A 17,918-nucleotide genomic window follows, 5' to 3' on the forward strand; every position below is an offset into this window, starting at 1 on the left:
GTTGAAAACATTTCTTTGCTCTTGAGTTTTTCTTTCTTTTTTTTTTCTTTTTTTTTCGGGTCGATTAATTTACGACTTTAAAATGTTCGTCTGTGGTGTGTGATGAGATTTTTTGTTTTGTTTTGTTTTGTTTTGTTTTGTTTTGTTGTGTGTGTGTGTGTGTGTGTGTGTGTGTGTGTGTGTGTGTGTGTGTGTGTGTGTGTGTGTGTGTGTTTTAACTGAGTTTTAAGTGCGAAACGCGAGTTGTGCCGAGCCGAGCACGTCAATTAAAACGACAACTAATAAGGGGATGAACATACCATTAATAAAAAATAAATAAATAAAAAACGAAATTTCGTTTGGATGTTTATTGAAAGTCAAACTAAGGAGAATTTCAAATCAGGTTACATTTCTTGAGCCATGGAAATTGATCCGGCGTTTGCTGACATACGTAACGCTCAAAGCTTGTTTTTGTTTTTTGTTTTTTTTGTTTTGTTTTTTATTGTTTTTTTTTTTTGTTTGTTTGTTTGTTTTTTTTAGCGGGGATTAAAATCAAGGAGATTAAAAGCCTTAGATTAAAGCTTATTTCATGGATTAAAGCTGTGGAGTAAAATTGATAATTAGTAGATAAATAAAGTTGAACTAATCCGGGTTTGTGATCGACTGTGAACTACAACGGCAATTGACCTTGGCGTGGCTCAAACTATTTTTCATTTTTCTTTCTAGCCGAATTAGTTGAACTAACTATATCAGGAGAGCTGATTAATGGTCTTAGTTTGAATAAGAGTTCAATGGCTTAAAAAAAATCTGCCTCCCACCTCGCCCATATATATATTATATGGAAAAATGCGCGCATGAAAAGTAATATTCTTAAGATTTTATTAAACCTGGAAAAGTAAAGGACAAGAAATTCAACCTGGAAAAGTAAAGAACAAGATATTCTAGTAAAGTAAAAAATAAGAATTTTTTAGACTTAAAATATTGCAGCTAAAAAACAAATTTGAATATTGATAAATATTTTATTTATTATTTGCATATGTTGTTGTTTATTGTTGAGTTAGAAGGGTGTCAGTTGCTGGATTGAACTTATTTCCCCCCTATTATTTGCATATATTTATGTAGTGAAAATTGTTTGAATAAAATTAATTCATTAGTTAGTTAGTTAGTTGATGGAATAAATAATTTTATAATTTACATACAAATTAATAATTTTATTATATAATTAGGATCATTTAATTCTTTCTAACTCAACAATAAACAACAACACATGATTTTTTCAGGCATTGCTATTGTATTAATATATAAATTTATAATATTTATTAATGATTGTCAAAAAAAATTAGCTCTCAAACACACATTTATGCAATATTTATCATTCAATCACAGTAGTTCCGAGCCAGGGTCTCTACCGAGACTGCGGTTCATGAATTCGTGATCTGTATAGAGCGTAAACTAACAAAAAGAAGATGGCACTCGGTGTCTTTTTAGATATCGTTGGAGCTTTTGACAACATACCCTTCAGGAGTATGTTCAAGACGCTACGAGAACTCAATGTGCCACCAGTACTCATCCGATGGATTGAGTATATGGTGAGGCACAGAACAGTTCAAGTAGAACTACTGCGGGCAACTGTTAAAAGGGAAGTAGTTAAATGAAACCCCCAAAGTGGGATTTTATCACCTTTACTATGGAACTGTATGCTGAATCCTCTTTTAAAGGAGTTTAAAAATAGGAATACTTATGCCCAGGCTGCTGCTGATGACATCGCAGTGCTGGTCGCGGGTTTAAAAGCATCATTGGTCAGACGCATTGCCAAAATGGGACTACATTTTTCATCAAATGTGATAACGAAAAATTTGAGTTCATTCAAAGAATATGTATATCGTAGAATTCACTAATATTTTTAATCGATAAATTCACCATTTTTTGCTATAAAATCATAAGGAGAGTTTAAAAAAATATAGTTATTAAAAAAAAACAGTTCGGTGTTTTAATTATAAAAAAAACGATACACGGGATTGAACCTAAAATCTTTCCACTAACCCCCGGTACTCTAACCGTTTCGCTAGCATGTCATATTGGCAAAATCGCAGTAAAAAATATTTATATACAAAAAAAGTTATGCAAAATAAAAAAAGCGTTAGTCACTTATGTACTTACTCTCCTGTTTGTGAACCCACATATTTTGTTGTAACTTTTTTTCTACAGAACCAATTTTCGAAATTTTTTTTTCAAAATGTAGCTAATGAGGTGGTCTATCCAACTATATAACCTGTTTGAAATTTGGTTGCGAACGGAATTAGTGGTGGGGGTTTGAATGTGTCTCGATTCATTCAATTTCGGACTTAAACATATAATCATTCAACCACTACCGTGGTTGAATGATATATATATATATATATATATATATATATATATATATATATATATATATATATATATGAGATAATCTAAAATTCCAAGCGGTATCTAAAAATAAAACATCTCTTCCAACCACCTTTTCTCTTCAGCTCCCACTCCCCCCCCCCTCTCTCTCTCTCTCTCTCTCTCTCTCTCTCTCTCTCTCTCTCTGGCATAATCACGTTGACGCACCGGTTTCTATTAGATTACGGGAGTTAAGAAACGTTGAGCCTGGTCAGTACGAAAATGAGTGTCCATTTGAGAATTTCAGGTGCAGTATATGCTCTCCGCTTATCTCGGCATTTTTTCCAGTCGTCGTGGACTTCTACTTGGCACTGTATTCAGGTAAAGCCGATTCAGGGAGGTGCGGTTGACGATTGTACAACCCTTGTCTCACAATTACGCATCCTGCTACCCTTACAGAGGATATCCATTGTCGTTTGAGACTGAACGGGGGCATCGATTTTATATATATTCCGTTCCGGCATTTCAAAATACAACCGCTGAGAGACTGGTTCTTCTTTCTCCAACTTAACAGCATGACAAGAAAGAAGAGGAAAAAAAAAAGAACAAACTAATATACAAAATTCTGAAGATGGAGATGCTCCGAAATATATGAATTATAAATTTCAAACAAGTAAAATATTTGTTTATTTTTGTAATACTGCGTTGTGATTTGGCTTTCAAACGTATCTGATACGTATTTTATTTTATTCAAGTTAAATCAACGCTCCCATCCAAGGAACTCAAACCATTTACACACGCACACACACACACACACACACACACAAACACACGCACACACACACACACACACATACATACATATATATATATATATATATATATATATATTCATGCATGATTATAAAAATATATATACTTTTAATGTATATGTACAATATTTTTTTCAAATTGCTTCAATTAATTAAGCTCAATAAAAATGAATTTACACATGTAGAGCATATATATCGGAAGAAAACGTTCCAAATCAAAGATCTATTTATATCACAGTCATATTATTTTAATTTTGGTGTAGTGTGTCTTACACGTGTTTCGTTGAATGGCAGAAATTCATCAAACAACTCATCAGGGACATATTTTATGTTCCTTAGAAAAAACACAATTAGAGTTTTTTGTTTTCTTTGGATTAAAAAGGATAAAAATTGGTGAAAGGGAATAGAAATCCTTAAAAGTCATCAGGGTAAAGACCTTACTTATATCTTATATAATTTGTTAGTACATTTCTGGTTTTTCTCCATATTCGACCTTTCACCTGCGTGTTGGGTTGTTGAAATATATGTAACTTTTTAGCCTGCATTTTTCAAATGCTTGCTAAAATCATATATGCACCTGACAATTCTTTTGTCGTTATTCTCAAAATCAACTCAGAGATGAATTTATCAACATATAAAGTTTTATTTACAATTAAACAATTAAGCTTTCTGCCCATCGCGAAAGGGGGAGACGTTAGTTTTGGGGGTGGTTGGTGTGTAGCTCGACGACTGTCAGTCTGCTCTTTTATCTCTTTTGTTGTTTGTTATCTTTTATATAGACATCAATTGACATTCCTAGAAATGTAAATATTAAGATATTGCATTCTTCTTTTCTATTTTCCATTACGAAATTCATAACCTCCTGCCCGGGATGTAAAAAGTCCTTTGTTTTCGTGATAAGTACAATTCCGTTCATTTTTATGGGACACAAGAATGTAAATCAAAATCCACCCAGAATGTGCATGTGTGCACACCTCTGCTTTCAAATGTGCATCGCTATGCCTCTACATTAAATATGTGTACTCCAATTATGCTGAGATTTTATAAACATCTGTCAACTTCCAGGTTTGATGTGCACTGACATTTTGAGATGAAAACAGCACAGACTTGATTTTACTTGCCTCCCTACGAAGACAAGAAAATACAAATAGAGGACAAATAGAGATGAGCTCTCAATCATTGTGCCAGAGAAAAAAATACCATGGGTGAATCAGAAATCTGTGTGGTCTCATGGATGAAATAAAAGAAGAATTGGCAAACACCGTCTTTTATTCCCACCTGTACTCATCCCAATTCGTATAATAAATGACCTCTGATTGGGTAAACCCGAAATGAAATTAAATTCTTTCACCAACCAGGACTCAGTTTAGACATCAATAACAGATTCAAAATATCGCTATTCCTGCTTAATGCTGCTGCTGCTACTGTAAATTTCTTTTTAGCTCTGTTCACCATAATAAACTCCATAGCTTTTTTCATTTTTTTATACTTTTTTTAATGATTTACCATTCATCAAGGCTAAAAGCTACGCAAGGGTAAGCGATCACAGACGGTTACGTTTCCAACCCATTCCCTGACTAGCAAGAACAACACGCATCACTTTTAGATCTGTTTCTGACCACAGTTCCTGATAATTGTGTTACGAATGTCCACAGCCCACTTGGGAACGCTGATCATGTAGTGATATTGGTTGAAATCGCCCTAAACTCTAGACCCAAAACTGAAGAGTCATTGCACAAAACAACGAGATATTATAAAAAGGCTGACTGGGATGCCATCAGGGATCTCATCCAAGACATGATGAAATATCTTTTCACTTCCTGCTCAACAGTGTGCAAATGAGACCACTGAATGGTTTAAAACAGCAATTGAAGCACATGTTCCCGCACGGAAATTTTATAGCAAGCCCCATTCTCACCAATGGTTTACTTCTACTTGTGCAGCTGCCATTGAGCAAAGGCAGCATGTGTACCGCAGATTTAACCGACATAAATCCAGTTCAAACAGACATGAAGTATATAGAAGCCAGAAGTAACTGTAAGAAATAAATAGCGACAGCTAAGAGAGAATTTACTGAAACCACCAAAAAACGCATCGAAGCACAGAAATTAGGAACTTGTGACTTCTGGAAAATCTACAACAGTGTAGTAAATAATAGGCAATCAACAATTCCCCACTATCCAACAATCATGAGGTTGTTTGCTCAGCAACCGAGAAGGCTAACATGCTTGCCAGTCGGTTTGCCTCCAACTTCACACTGGACCCTGCTAACCACCCCCTCCCTGACTTTCCTTTGCATACAGACGCTACACATGATGATCTGAAAATCACCCCTTCTCAGGTGCATGCTATCATAAAAACTCTTGACACTTCAAAAGCATGTGGACCTGATCTCATCCCAGCTGTGCTATTATAAAATTGCTCCGCTGAAGTAGCTCCAGCTTTCTCCAAACTTTACAACAAATGCCTTAATGAATCTTGCTTTCCTGCCTGCTGGAAAACTGCTTCTGTGGTATCAGTTATCAAGAATTCTGGCAAAAGAACTGACCCAGTAAATTACCGCCCCATTTTTTTCCTTTTTCTTCTCTCCAAAAAACTTTTTAAAAAATGGGGCCAAAAGCAAAACTTCCTTTCAACCGGAAGTCCCGCATTTTCTGGTGCGCACCTCTCTGACTGTGGGTGTCCACCTCCGGTTTGCAGCCAATTCTCACTAATCCCCACATATGTTGGATGGCTTTTCGAAATTGACTTGCAAAATGACCTATCTCTGGCCAGGCGTTTTTCTTGGCCTTCTTGTGCCAACAGGCCTTGCTACTTCAACTGTTGTATATCTGCTAATTCAAGCACTCTTATCCATTTTTTCAATGTGACCAAACCAACAAAGTCTCCTGTTATGCACACATCTCTCTATACTGCCTTCTGCCATTACTACCCAACGGAGTATTAACACTGTTGCCTAAATCTATCAGGCGTGTGTACACAGTGTGATTGTATATAGAAATGATTCCTAGGGAGTGAGGGTTGAGGATATGCGTTGCATGGAAAGAAATGATATGAAAATGATATGATGTGCATGAGAGGTTTAAAAACAAACTTTGATCTGGTGAGCTCAGAGGAAGACAAAATCCGAACAATGAAGGAAGATGTGTGTGAAACAGGAAACTTCGATGGTATAAACTTTTTTGGGGGCCATAGTTGTGAACGAGGTCATGTGATCTGTTCATCCAATAAACACATGTAAAGAATAAATGAGAGTTCTTGGGTTAGTAGACGTAGAACAGTTGAGGTAGCAGGGTCAGTTCACAATTGAAGGCTAAGGAAATCATGGGAAGAGGTGATAATAATGAGCTTGAAAGAAAGAGGGATAAATAAAAACCTGGACAGAGATAGGTTGGTTTGGAAGTCAATTAAAAGACATCTAATGCATGCTAGCGTTAAAACGGACCTTAAGCAGATGATGAGGAGGAGGAGGATCCTGGAACCAAGGCGGTTTGATTGAAAAATCGTTATTTCTTTTTTCGTTTGCGTGTTGCCCTTCCTTCAGACCGTTTTCATAGACTCACAAAAGTCGGTGTTTCTTTTTTTTTTAATTAAGGCAAGAGGGATTCCTACTGGTTGATTAACATTTGATTTTCCATTTTGAATTAGTCATGTCACTTTTTGGGGGGCCATAGTTGTGAACGAGGTCATGTGATCTGTTCATCCAATCCGCTTACTGGAATTTTGAATTTATTTTTATTTTCTTTCTGTATCTCGGATTTCTCGCAGATCCTTCTCCTTGCCGTATCTCTTCTAGAGTGGAATGCTGGCACGTTTACGAAAAACAAAGATAAGGAACCGATTGTTAATCGGAGACACACGTGGAATTCTTTGAAAAATCTTGGTAGGTTGATGAAAAAAAATTCTATAAACTCATCGCCATGACAGTGCTATCTTTTTTTTTTTTTGGAAAATATAAAATGAAAGATGTTATTTTTATCTTTTTTGATAAAAAATCAATAAGATTTTATCGGTATCTTTTTTATTTTGATGTCAGTACTAGCATTTTTGGTTAAACAGATGTCATTGCTATATTTTCTAATGATTTTTTTTTTAATAAATATTATCGCTATCTTTTTGATAAAACAAAACGATGTCATCATCATATTTTTGATGAAACAAAAAAATAAAAAGATGGCATTGCTATCTTTTTTTTAATCCAAATGATCTCATTGATATTTTTTTTTTGATAATTCTTTAAATGTCATTGCTATCTTTTTTTATAAAAAAATTTTGAAAAGATGTCATCCCTATATTTTTTTTTGATAAAAACAAAACAGATTTTTCGCTGTATTTTTTTATGAAAAATAAAAAAGATGCCATCACTCTCATTTTTTATAATGTTCTTGCTATCTTTTTATGAAAAAACTTTTAAAAATTTCATAACTATTTTTTTATAAAAAAGATGAAATCGCTATCTTGTTCTTGATAAAAAGATTACTATAAAAATAAAACCAATTAAAGATGGCGTTGCGTTGCAATACTTGGTGGATTTTCTTTTGTTTTTCGGTAATAGTCAGCTAGCATCTTTACTAATTTTCTGCGTGGTGCTACCGGAACCGGTGAAATGGCATTACTTTCGCTTTTTATTTTAATTCAATATTTGTATTTTGCACGATAAACACAGTCCAAAAGTAAGGCTAATGGTGGGGAGTCCAATCTTTCATAGCAAAAAATTTACAAAATGTATTTCGTTTCGTTTTTTTATTTATTTTTATAATTAGGGCAACCTAAAATTGCAATTAAGGCTTATTGAATATTTTTATAATGTGAAATTTAAATTTTTTAATTGATTTATGAATTTTTTTTTATATAATTGGGTTTGTATTACTATACACATAAATTCGAAAAAGTTGTCAAAAAAACAAATATATAACAAATAAATGTTATCAAAGGCAAGATAAGTTACTTTTCTATCAAACTGGATATATTTTTCGTGTTTTTATTCAATGTAACATGTTTATTCAGTTCGAAAAACATGCAGTGTTTACCGATGTATTGGAAAATTCAAAATTGGCGCCCGACTCTTTCTTTAACACGGTAAGTTTGGGAAAAGGTGTTATAAATAATAAACTAGACAAAATACTGTTAGAAAATCGCTTAATATATGTTACCGTGACATAACTTGACATATATTCGGTGTTTTTTTAATAGTATTTTGTCTAGTTTATTATTTTATTATTTATAACACCTTTTCCCAAAGTTACAGTGTTAAAGAGAGAGTCGGGCGCCATTTTGAATTTTCCAATACATCGGTAAACACTGCATGTTTTTCGAGCTGAATAAACATGTTACATTGAATAAAACACAAAAAATATATCCAGTTTGGTAGAAAAGTAACTTATCTTGCCTTTTATAACATTTATTTGTTATATATTTGTTTTTTGACAACGTTTTCGAATCTATATGTACAGTAATACAAACCCAATTAATTTGTCAAATTACTCGACCTGATTAATAAATGCAATTTTTAGGTTGCCTTAATTATGACTTTTCATGTTTTATAGTTTTTTTGCTTGTTAAGACTTGGTATCGTTTGCCAAATTCTGATTCTAATTAAATACTTATAGATGTACAAAGCAAAACGAAAATTAAAGTAAACGAAATGATACGAAAAGTTTAGTTTTGTCCCCGTACAAAAAATGAAAATAAATTCGTAAATATTTTGAACGAAATAAAACGAAACGAATCCAAGCCTTTAAAAATTCAACCCTATAGGTAGGTAAACTTTGAGGTGCTATTGTGAAATGGCAGGCAAAATCGATTTACAAGCAGAAAATAACTCCCCCATAAGCAGACAAATTATTTATGACAAGGCAAATACCTGCTGCCTGCTTATCTCTGGCTGCCCTACTGGCGCTTTAAATTAGGGGAAAAAATTTGGTCGATTTCTCCAAGGTGAGAGTCTAAAAAGCATGAAAAGCACAGCTGCCTACGCCATTGTACAGCCCTTCCCTACCACGTCTCCTGTGTAATCTGTATAACTCTCTTCATAGGAGGAAGGGAAGTTCATTTCCTGCATGTCGAGTTAATAAAGATAACCAATTGCTTCCAAGTTCAATATCATTTTCACTCCATAATAACGTCTACACACGTAATAGAAATCAAGTCTAAAATAAATTTCTATTTCTTTTGCATAGTGAAGTTTTGATACTTGTTGACATTACACTCCCTGGTAAATACAATTAATAAACTTCTAATTTGAAGAAATACTTACTTCTTATGGTGAAAAAACTGTTACAATATATAATTACGGCTCCCTCATAATTTGGCCATCGGTTTGTTTGTTTGTTTGGTTGGTTGGTTGTTTTTTGGGGTTTTTTTTTCATTATAACAAAGAATTCTTTTTCCTAAAATTAGAAATCTTATGGATTAAACTTTTCTGTTAATCCCTACTCATTAGCGTGGCTGCACTTTTAATGAAATTCGAAACCACGATCACAGTTACTACACACACAAACACACACGCACAAACATACGCAAACATACAAATCACAAACATATGCAAACACACAAGCATAAAATACACAAACATACACAAATACTAAAATACACAAGCACAAACATACACAAACACACACAAACATACACAAGCACACAAATGCAAAATACACAAGCACATAAACACAAACATACACACACAAACACAGACATACACAAACATACACAAATACACAAACGAAAAATACATAAACATAACCATACACAAACATAATAATACACAAACATAACCATACACAAACATACACAAACACAAACATACACAAATGCACACAAACACAAACATACACAAATGCGCACAAACATACACAAACACAGACATACACAAACACACACAAACACAAACACACAAATGCAAAATACACAACCACATACAAACATACACAAACACACAAACGTAAAATACACAAACATACACAAACATAACCATACACAAACACAAACATACACAAACACACACATGCACAAACACAAACATACACATGCACAAACACAAACATACACATGCACAAACACAAGCACACACAAAAACAAACATGCGCAAACAGACACAGTAGCTTCCTTCAGTTTTGACAGACTATGGATACCCACACTTCTGAGTCTGCTTTGTTTAATAGTAAGACGAGGTTCAGAACGACTGGAAACAATGCCGAGATAAGCGGAGAGCACAATCAGCGCCTAGAATTCCCAAATGGTAATCCATCTAGTACTAGCCAGGCTCAATGTTGCTTAACTTTGGTATTCTGACGAGAACTGGTGCGTCAAAGTGATAATACCGTATGCATACAAATACACACACACACACACACACACACACAAACACATAAATAAACACACACACAAACACACACACACATAAAAATATTTCTATTAGATGCTTTCATGATAAAGGTATACTCGATAAATTATAGACAGAACATAAAACAATTTTAAATGATGAAGAATAAAATTTAACTGATTTTTTTTTTTTCAAAGAATGCAACGCAAGATTTTTTTATCCTGATTTCATAGCGTCTTTTCAGAAGAAATAACAAGCCAAATAGAGTAAAGAATTACATTTTTTTGCATAAACTTGAAACATTTAAAAAGTTGTGAAATTCGGAAATGTGATTTGAAATGGATGGAAGGAAATCTCATTTGTAAAACTCACTGTCTGTCTGTTTGTCTCCCATTTTTTTCAAACAGTATCTCCTCTGTGACAGAAGGTTGCAAAGGGGCACAAGGCGGCTCAAATAATTGCATTTTTTTTTTTTGACAGTTTTTTTATGGGTCTTTACCCGGTTAAAATAGTTGCTAAAGGATCAAAATTGAAAGAAATTAGAACCCAGCAAGCATAAGTCGACTTAAATGTCTCTTTTAAGCATGTGCACATATATATATATATATATATATATATATATATGTATATATATATGTATATATATATGTATATATATATATATATATATATATATATATATATAATTTTAATAATTCAACAAATTTAAAAATTTATGATGTGAAATGGTTAAAGGTTTTATTATAGGTAAGACAACCTGTTACCTTGTGCCGTGGATTACTCAAAATACAGACTGAATCCCATTACCTCAGGCCCTATCGGTGGGGCATTAGAATACACCGACTGCCCCCCCCCCCTGCAGAGGGTAAAAATCCCTCAATCCAGTGGTGAGGCCCCAGCTTGTGGGCTTTGGGGAGTGTGGAGCCAACCTTTAATTACCATTGCTCCCAGGTCCACTCTGACCCGGAGTGGTAGTACCTGTTAGGGTCCCAACTATGGGTTAAATAGAAACCGACGTGAAAACAACAATTCTATTAAAAAAATTTTTCTTCAAAATCTTTGGATTCAGCATTAAATAACCTAAAAAGGGTTGATATGCCGTGAAACAAACAACCAACGAACCCATTACCTAACGGATACCAAAGACCTTAACTTCGGATTTTACCATGGAATTTGGATGTGAATTTCTATATCCTTTTCATTAACTTCCATTACTCTATGATATTTAAAAGCTTAAAAAAAAAAACTTTTAACTGTGATTTTCCATGTCTCACTGGTTTTAGCAAATAAGGTGTAAACCATTATAATTATTTGCTAATATTTTCTCCTCTGAAGAGATGGTAGACATTGAAATCCTATAGGATAAGGAGTTAAAATATTTCAAATGTATTCTTTGTCATATAAAAATAAAAATCTTTGGATTTGAAATTTAACCATTTCACATCATAATTTTTAAATTCATTGAATGACTAAAATTTGATTTATTTGCTCTATCTTGTATATTGAGCAATTTTTATTTATATAGGATCGTCCTAATAGAATATTACTGCCAATAATATTTTGTAAGACCTATAATCACAGGTTTCCATACCAGTTGATTTGTTGGATAACTTTATTCTGAAGTGTGTGTGTGTGTATATATATATATATATATATATATATATATATATATATATATATGGCTCACATAGTAATATTTCAGGCTGTAATGCTGCAAAGTTTTCTTTGGATTTTCGTTTCAATTTTAGCTGATTGCACCCAAGTTACTTTTTTTTTTATTTTATTTATTCATTTTTTTTTTCTCTTTTGAAATCACAATTCTATATTAGGTACAATATAATAATCAATAATCGATAGTGAATCGACTCTATAATGATATATACAAAATCTATTAATTAAAACTTCATTTTTTAAGCATATTTTACAACCGAAAACTTCGGGCGAAGCCCCCCCTCCTCCTCCTCCTCCTCCTCCTCCTCCTCCTCCTCCCGCTGGTTTAAAAAATGTCCAAGTATTACAATATAGTGAAATGGCAGAATCTGATCAGTGGAATGAATTTTATTTTGCTAATTATTTCTTCTGATGAGAAAAACCTACGTAACACCACATAACTGACATTCTTTTTAATTTGTCTCCACGGATCAAATTATAACATGCTTCCTTACCCTAACTCTCACCCAAACTCGTGTTTTTTTTTTGTTTTTTTTTTAAGTAATTTGGAGGTAAGTACCAGATTTTAATGGATTCCAACTCCAAAGTTAGTTGACATTCAGCGATGACATGTTATCTTTTGGAAAGCAAACCACAGGCATAACGATATCCAATATCTCTCTATCTCTATAGGGTCGAACAATAAATTTGTTGCCCTAAAGAAAACAACACTACAGCTTTATTTTAAAACTTTTATTGAAAAAAATCAATTCAGGTAACTTGATTATGTAGTAAATCTGACATTATTTAATGTAGCCGCCTTCAGCCTCAATCACCGCCTTGATGCGGGTCCAGAATTGTAGTATGCCTTTTCCACAAGTTCTGGCGGGAGCTCGGTGAATACTCGGCTGGTGGCAGCGATCAGGCTTGCTTTGGTGTTGTGAGAGATTATGTTGGTGATGTTCTTGCCATATGACCAAATGAAGTAGTCCAGTGGGTTCAGGTTGCGGGAGGAGGGGGGCCAGTGAGAGAAGGGTGCAAAGTCGTAGCACTCCTTCTGAAGCCAAGCCTGGGTCGCTTTGGACTTGTGGGCCAGCGCCAAGTCTTGCTGCCACACTCAGGGTCTTCCAGCGGCCACCTGATTGCACCAGGGAATCAGCACACTCTTCAGCACATCCAGGTGCACTTTGGTGTTGATTTTCAAGCTGACTTTGAAGATGTGAGATGGAATAATGTGGCCCTCACTTGAAACCACAAAGATCAGAACCATGGCAGAAAACTTTGTTGAACAGTGCCCTCAACCATTGAACCATCTGGACTTGCATTTTGAGGGTGCTGGCAATGGTCCTGTTGTCATAACTTGGATCAGTAAAGGCATGAGTTGTGCAACAGAACATCTCTGATCACTTTCAGGCATGACATGATAGAAGGCTCCTATCGCTCTTGGGATTTGTACACAACTGGCAAACTAGTAGATGGTCTGCAACAAAAAAAAAGAAAACTGGTTTTCATTAAACGGAAATGGAATCATGTCGTCTTTTCTATGGCGACAATTTTATCGTTCCACCCTGTACTATTATATAAAAGCAAACTTTGATATGTAGTTTGCTTGAAAAAGTAACTTTGTTTGTGTTGATGAGACTCAAAAACAGTTTGACTGATTTTTATGAAATTTCACACAAATGTACTTTGTGTATCTGGCAGTGTTCTTGGATAGGTTTTGTATCAGAATGTCTTCGATAAGTATCGATAATCGAAATAATCCGATGAAAGAAGGAACAGGTGATTTTCGTCAAAGTTAACACCTTACACAGCCTAACATCACAAGTGACTTTGAGAAGTTTTATCATCACACAAGCTGAAAGGCCCGGCATATAAAATCAACAGTACGTTCTTTCATATGACATGGGCACGTTCGAGATGAATGTTTCTGCTTAGAACACAACTGAAGCACAACACTTGACTTTTGCATTTTAAACTTAAAACCGTTTGCATTTTTAACTTAAAATTATATATAAAAAGTAATTTTAAAAATCAACAGTAGGTTCTCTACAGTGCAATATAGACTACAGTATGCCTCCTATTTTTTATTCCACCCAAACGGATCAGAAGGGATTGCAAATTATATTATGATGATTGAACTTATACATTCATGATCTGAATTTTTCATCTCTCTGTAGCAGATATTGACGGTGTGAGATGATAAGAAAGCAAACGCTATCATGGACATGCAGCAGAAACAGAGATGTGCCATTGAATTCCTGGCAAAAGTGCATTGAGAATGGTGGTGACCATGTAGAAAAATAAATTTGAGACAACAAAATGTTGGTCGTTTTAATGATACCACTCCTGTCTTTGTAGCTTTTCAACTTCTTGAGTTTTAAAAAAAAAATTGGAGGCTTTACTTTTGGAACAGCCCGTATTTTTTTTTTTTTTTTTTAACAATTCAATCCTCCTGCGTTCTTCACCAGGAATTAATCTCAGAAATGAAAAGGCAAAAATGGGGTCACCCGGTGAGTGAGGTATTAATGTGTTAAAAATACAGCAAAATTTGATCATTTCTGTTATTTGGATTAATTGCACAACTATTCTCATATTGTTTTTGTCTTGTTTTTTTTCACAACGTTTCGACCGATGTAACTTCCAATTGCCAAACTTTGTATATTTTGTTTAGTAAACTTTCTTTTCTATCCTTAATATTTGTTGAAGTGTTTTCTTATTATTTTCTATCTTAACCCTGATAAAGGATTAAATGAATAAATAAAAAAAAATAAGACGCCGGAAGTGGGCACGGTATAGTTAAAATATGGAACAGAACGGAAGTCACTAAGCATGAAACGAAATACGAAACCATATGGAAATAATTTATTTTAAAAAAATATTTTAGTTTTAATACTTCACTTTATGAAACCATAGAAAATAATAAACTTTTATAATAAAATCCGTTTGAAAGCCAAATTACAACGCAGTATTATGAAAATAAACAAATATTTATTTATTTTTATTTCAGACTATTATTCTCATCTTTATTAGTTGTTGGCCAGAGGAATAGTTGGCCGAAACGTCGTGAAAAGACAACCAATAAAAGATGAAAAACAACTAATAAAGATGAGAATAATAGTCCGAAATAAAAATAAATTCATATATATAATGCTCATCTCAAAAATGAATTCCAATTAAGGAATAATATATAAACAAATATTTGTTTAAAATTAATATTTCAGGGATAGACTCCATCCTCAGAATTCTATACATTTTTTTTTCATTATTATTCTGGAATTTTAAAATAGCATCGCAGACGGACAACGCACGGATTTTATCCTAACTGTTTTTTCTTCGATTTAACATCATTATGAGAAAAAAAAAAAAAGATGAAAAAAATATATAAAAGTCGGCGAAATATTAATTTTAAACAAATAAATATTTGTTTATTTTCATAATATTGCATTGTAATTTCGCTTATAAACGTATTTCATACGTATTTTAATTTAAAATCCAACGCTTCTATCATGCAGGGCTCTACATTGCGAGTGAAACAGTCGCATTTGCGAATGATTTTTCAAAATGGCGACTAGAAATAATGAAACGCTTTTTTGTTTCTTTTTTTTTTTTTTTTAGGCGATTGTATTTCTTTCATTGACAATCTTCCAAAGCTCATTGCTGAATGAAAAATATCTTTTCACCTTTTTAATATATATATATATATATATATATATATATATATATATATATATATATATATATATATAAAACGAACAAAGTTAAATTATTTAAACAAAAAGTTTAATAGAACAATATACTCTTCTTTTTTTTTTAACGAAGGATGTTTAAAAAGATATTTGGAGAAATCAGAATGTTTAAACCTTCAAGTATCAACATAAAATTTGTTGCATATTTAGAATTACACTTATTAAAAAAAAACACACATAGAAAATCTTTATGATGTACATACTCGTCACAGAACCAAGATGTCATATTCTAAAAATCATGTGAGTTTGGCTAGTAACGTTTCTATTTGGCTAGTAAACGAAAATATTTAGTTGTCAAAAGTTAACTAAAGATAAGTTTGTCCGTAGAACCCTGCACAAGGAAAACACAACTCTGAAAAAACTTTTGTTTTTTACAGTTTTATAAATATTTTTTTTTTTGTTTTAACACCTGTGCTAACATGAAAGAATATATTTTTTATATAAAAAAGAATGATGTACCTATTTACTATGCCTCCCCACAGGACAGAGTTAGACACCAGGGTCGTTTTTTAACGTGGAGAAAAGGTACAAAAATAAAAATTGTCTCAGTCGTGAAGGATTTCTCCTCCACCGAAAGATAACAAGAAAACGAAGTGCAGCATCTGAAGAACAGATACTACACTTTGATCTTGACCAAAAGAATGATGTAATCCCCACCGTTTTTCTGTGAAATTTTCACATCTGCCAATGATTTTGAAGCAAAACAAAGAAAATAAAGGAATTTTAACTTTTTGAAGGACAGGGTGATCGCCCTTTAAAAAAAAAAAAGAAAATGCCGCCCATGCAATCATTAATAAAATTCACGATCCTTTCTACGATCAATCATATTTCGTACAAATAAACTTCATTATCTGCCTGACTTGCCCACCAAGTTTCAGTCATGAATACGTAACAGTCTTTGTTTTATCACTGTTTAATGATATGTGGGGACACTTTGGTGATTGTCTCATCAGTAGATGTGATCCTCAATCGGCTTCATACTCATTGGGCCTTTAACTCTGCAGTTTTTATCTATAGAGCATCCCAAAGAAAATGTCTATCACTGTAATGTTACCATAAACAAGAGGAAAGAAATAAATAAAAATCTGAATCGGCATTTTTATTTTAACAATATTTTTATTACACATTACTCTCCCGTCTCGACACTACTTAAAAAGTTCCTCGCTGTCACATATTCATCTAGCCTGGCTCACGTTTCTCTTTCTTCCGACCACATGCCGGCCACAGCTGGCCCATTCTTGTCCTTGACTTTACACGTCTATTTTCTTTGACGTCAACTTTCCTTCTCCCACCATGTGGTGTAGTTTTCTCCTTTTTCTTTGTGAACACACTTCCTAATTTGCATATGCGCATTTTTCCGGCTACTGTTGCTGCTAATCTCTTCACAAGCCAGCCATCCTTTGCTGCTGCTGATATTCTCCCATGCACTCATATGTACTATGCTATATCATAACAATCACATTATTTCTCAACTTAGGATGACCATCACAACCCAAATCAGGGAAATGCCAAAAGAAGAGTGTTTTGCATGTCACATCAAGTTGTACGTGTAATCTTACGATAAAACAAAGAATGTTGAACATTTATGCTTGAAATTTGGTGGACAAGTCAGTTACAGAGTGAAGTTCATTTGTACCAAAAATAGTTGACTTGCAAAAATGAATGCTTTTGTTTATCACCTTTTCAGTGATATACACAAAACGTGCTCCTTTGCTTTAATCAATACTGAGCACTACCTAGTGGTTGTACCTATTTACTATGCCTCCCCACGGGACTGAGTTAAGTTAGACACCAGGGTCGTTTTTTAACGTGGAGAAAAGGTACAAAAATAAAAATTGTCTCAGTCGTGAAGGATTTCTCCTCCACCGATAGAGAACAAGAAATAGAAGTGCAGCATCTGAAGAACAGAAAAGCCAAGAACGTCCAAGGATGGAGTACTGCTGCCACATCTGGGCAGGAGTTGCTAAAAACAGCCTATCCTGCCTTGACAGAGTACAAAATAGACTTCGTGGTTTAGTGGGGGATGCCCTTTTTCTCTAACCTGCA

General features: G+C 33.8%; 1 protein-coding gene across 1 annotated transcript in view; it reads left to right on the forward strand.

Moving 5' to 3' along the window:
- LOC145248665 (uncharacterized) overlaps positions 1–17,918 on the forward strand; it is a 45,570-nt gene that overhangs the window by 18,462 nt on the left and 9,190 nt on the right. Inside the window, exon 4 of the mRNA XM_080110333.1 lies at positions 6,924–7,038. Within this exon, the coding sequence (XP_079966459.1) occupies positions 6,924–7,038 (115 nt within the window). The remainder of the gene's footprint in view (positions 1–6,923; positions 7,039–17,918) is intronic.

This window comes from Euprymna scolopes, chromosome 27, assembly GCF_053919585.1.
Source record: "Euprymna scolopes isolate OS-2025 chromosome 27, ASM5391958v1, whole genome shotgun sequence".
Lineage (NCBI taxonomy): Eukaryota > Metazoa > Mollusca > Cephalopoda > Sepiida > Sepiolidae > Euprymna > Euprymna scolopes.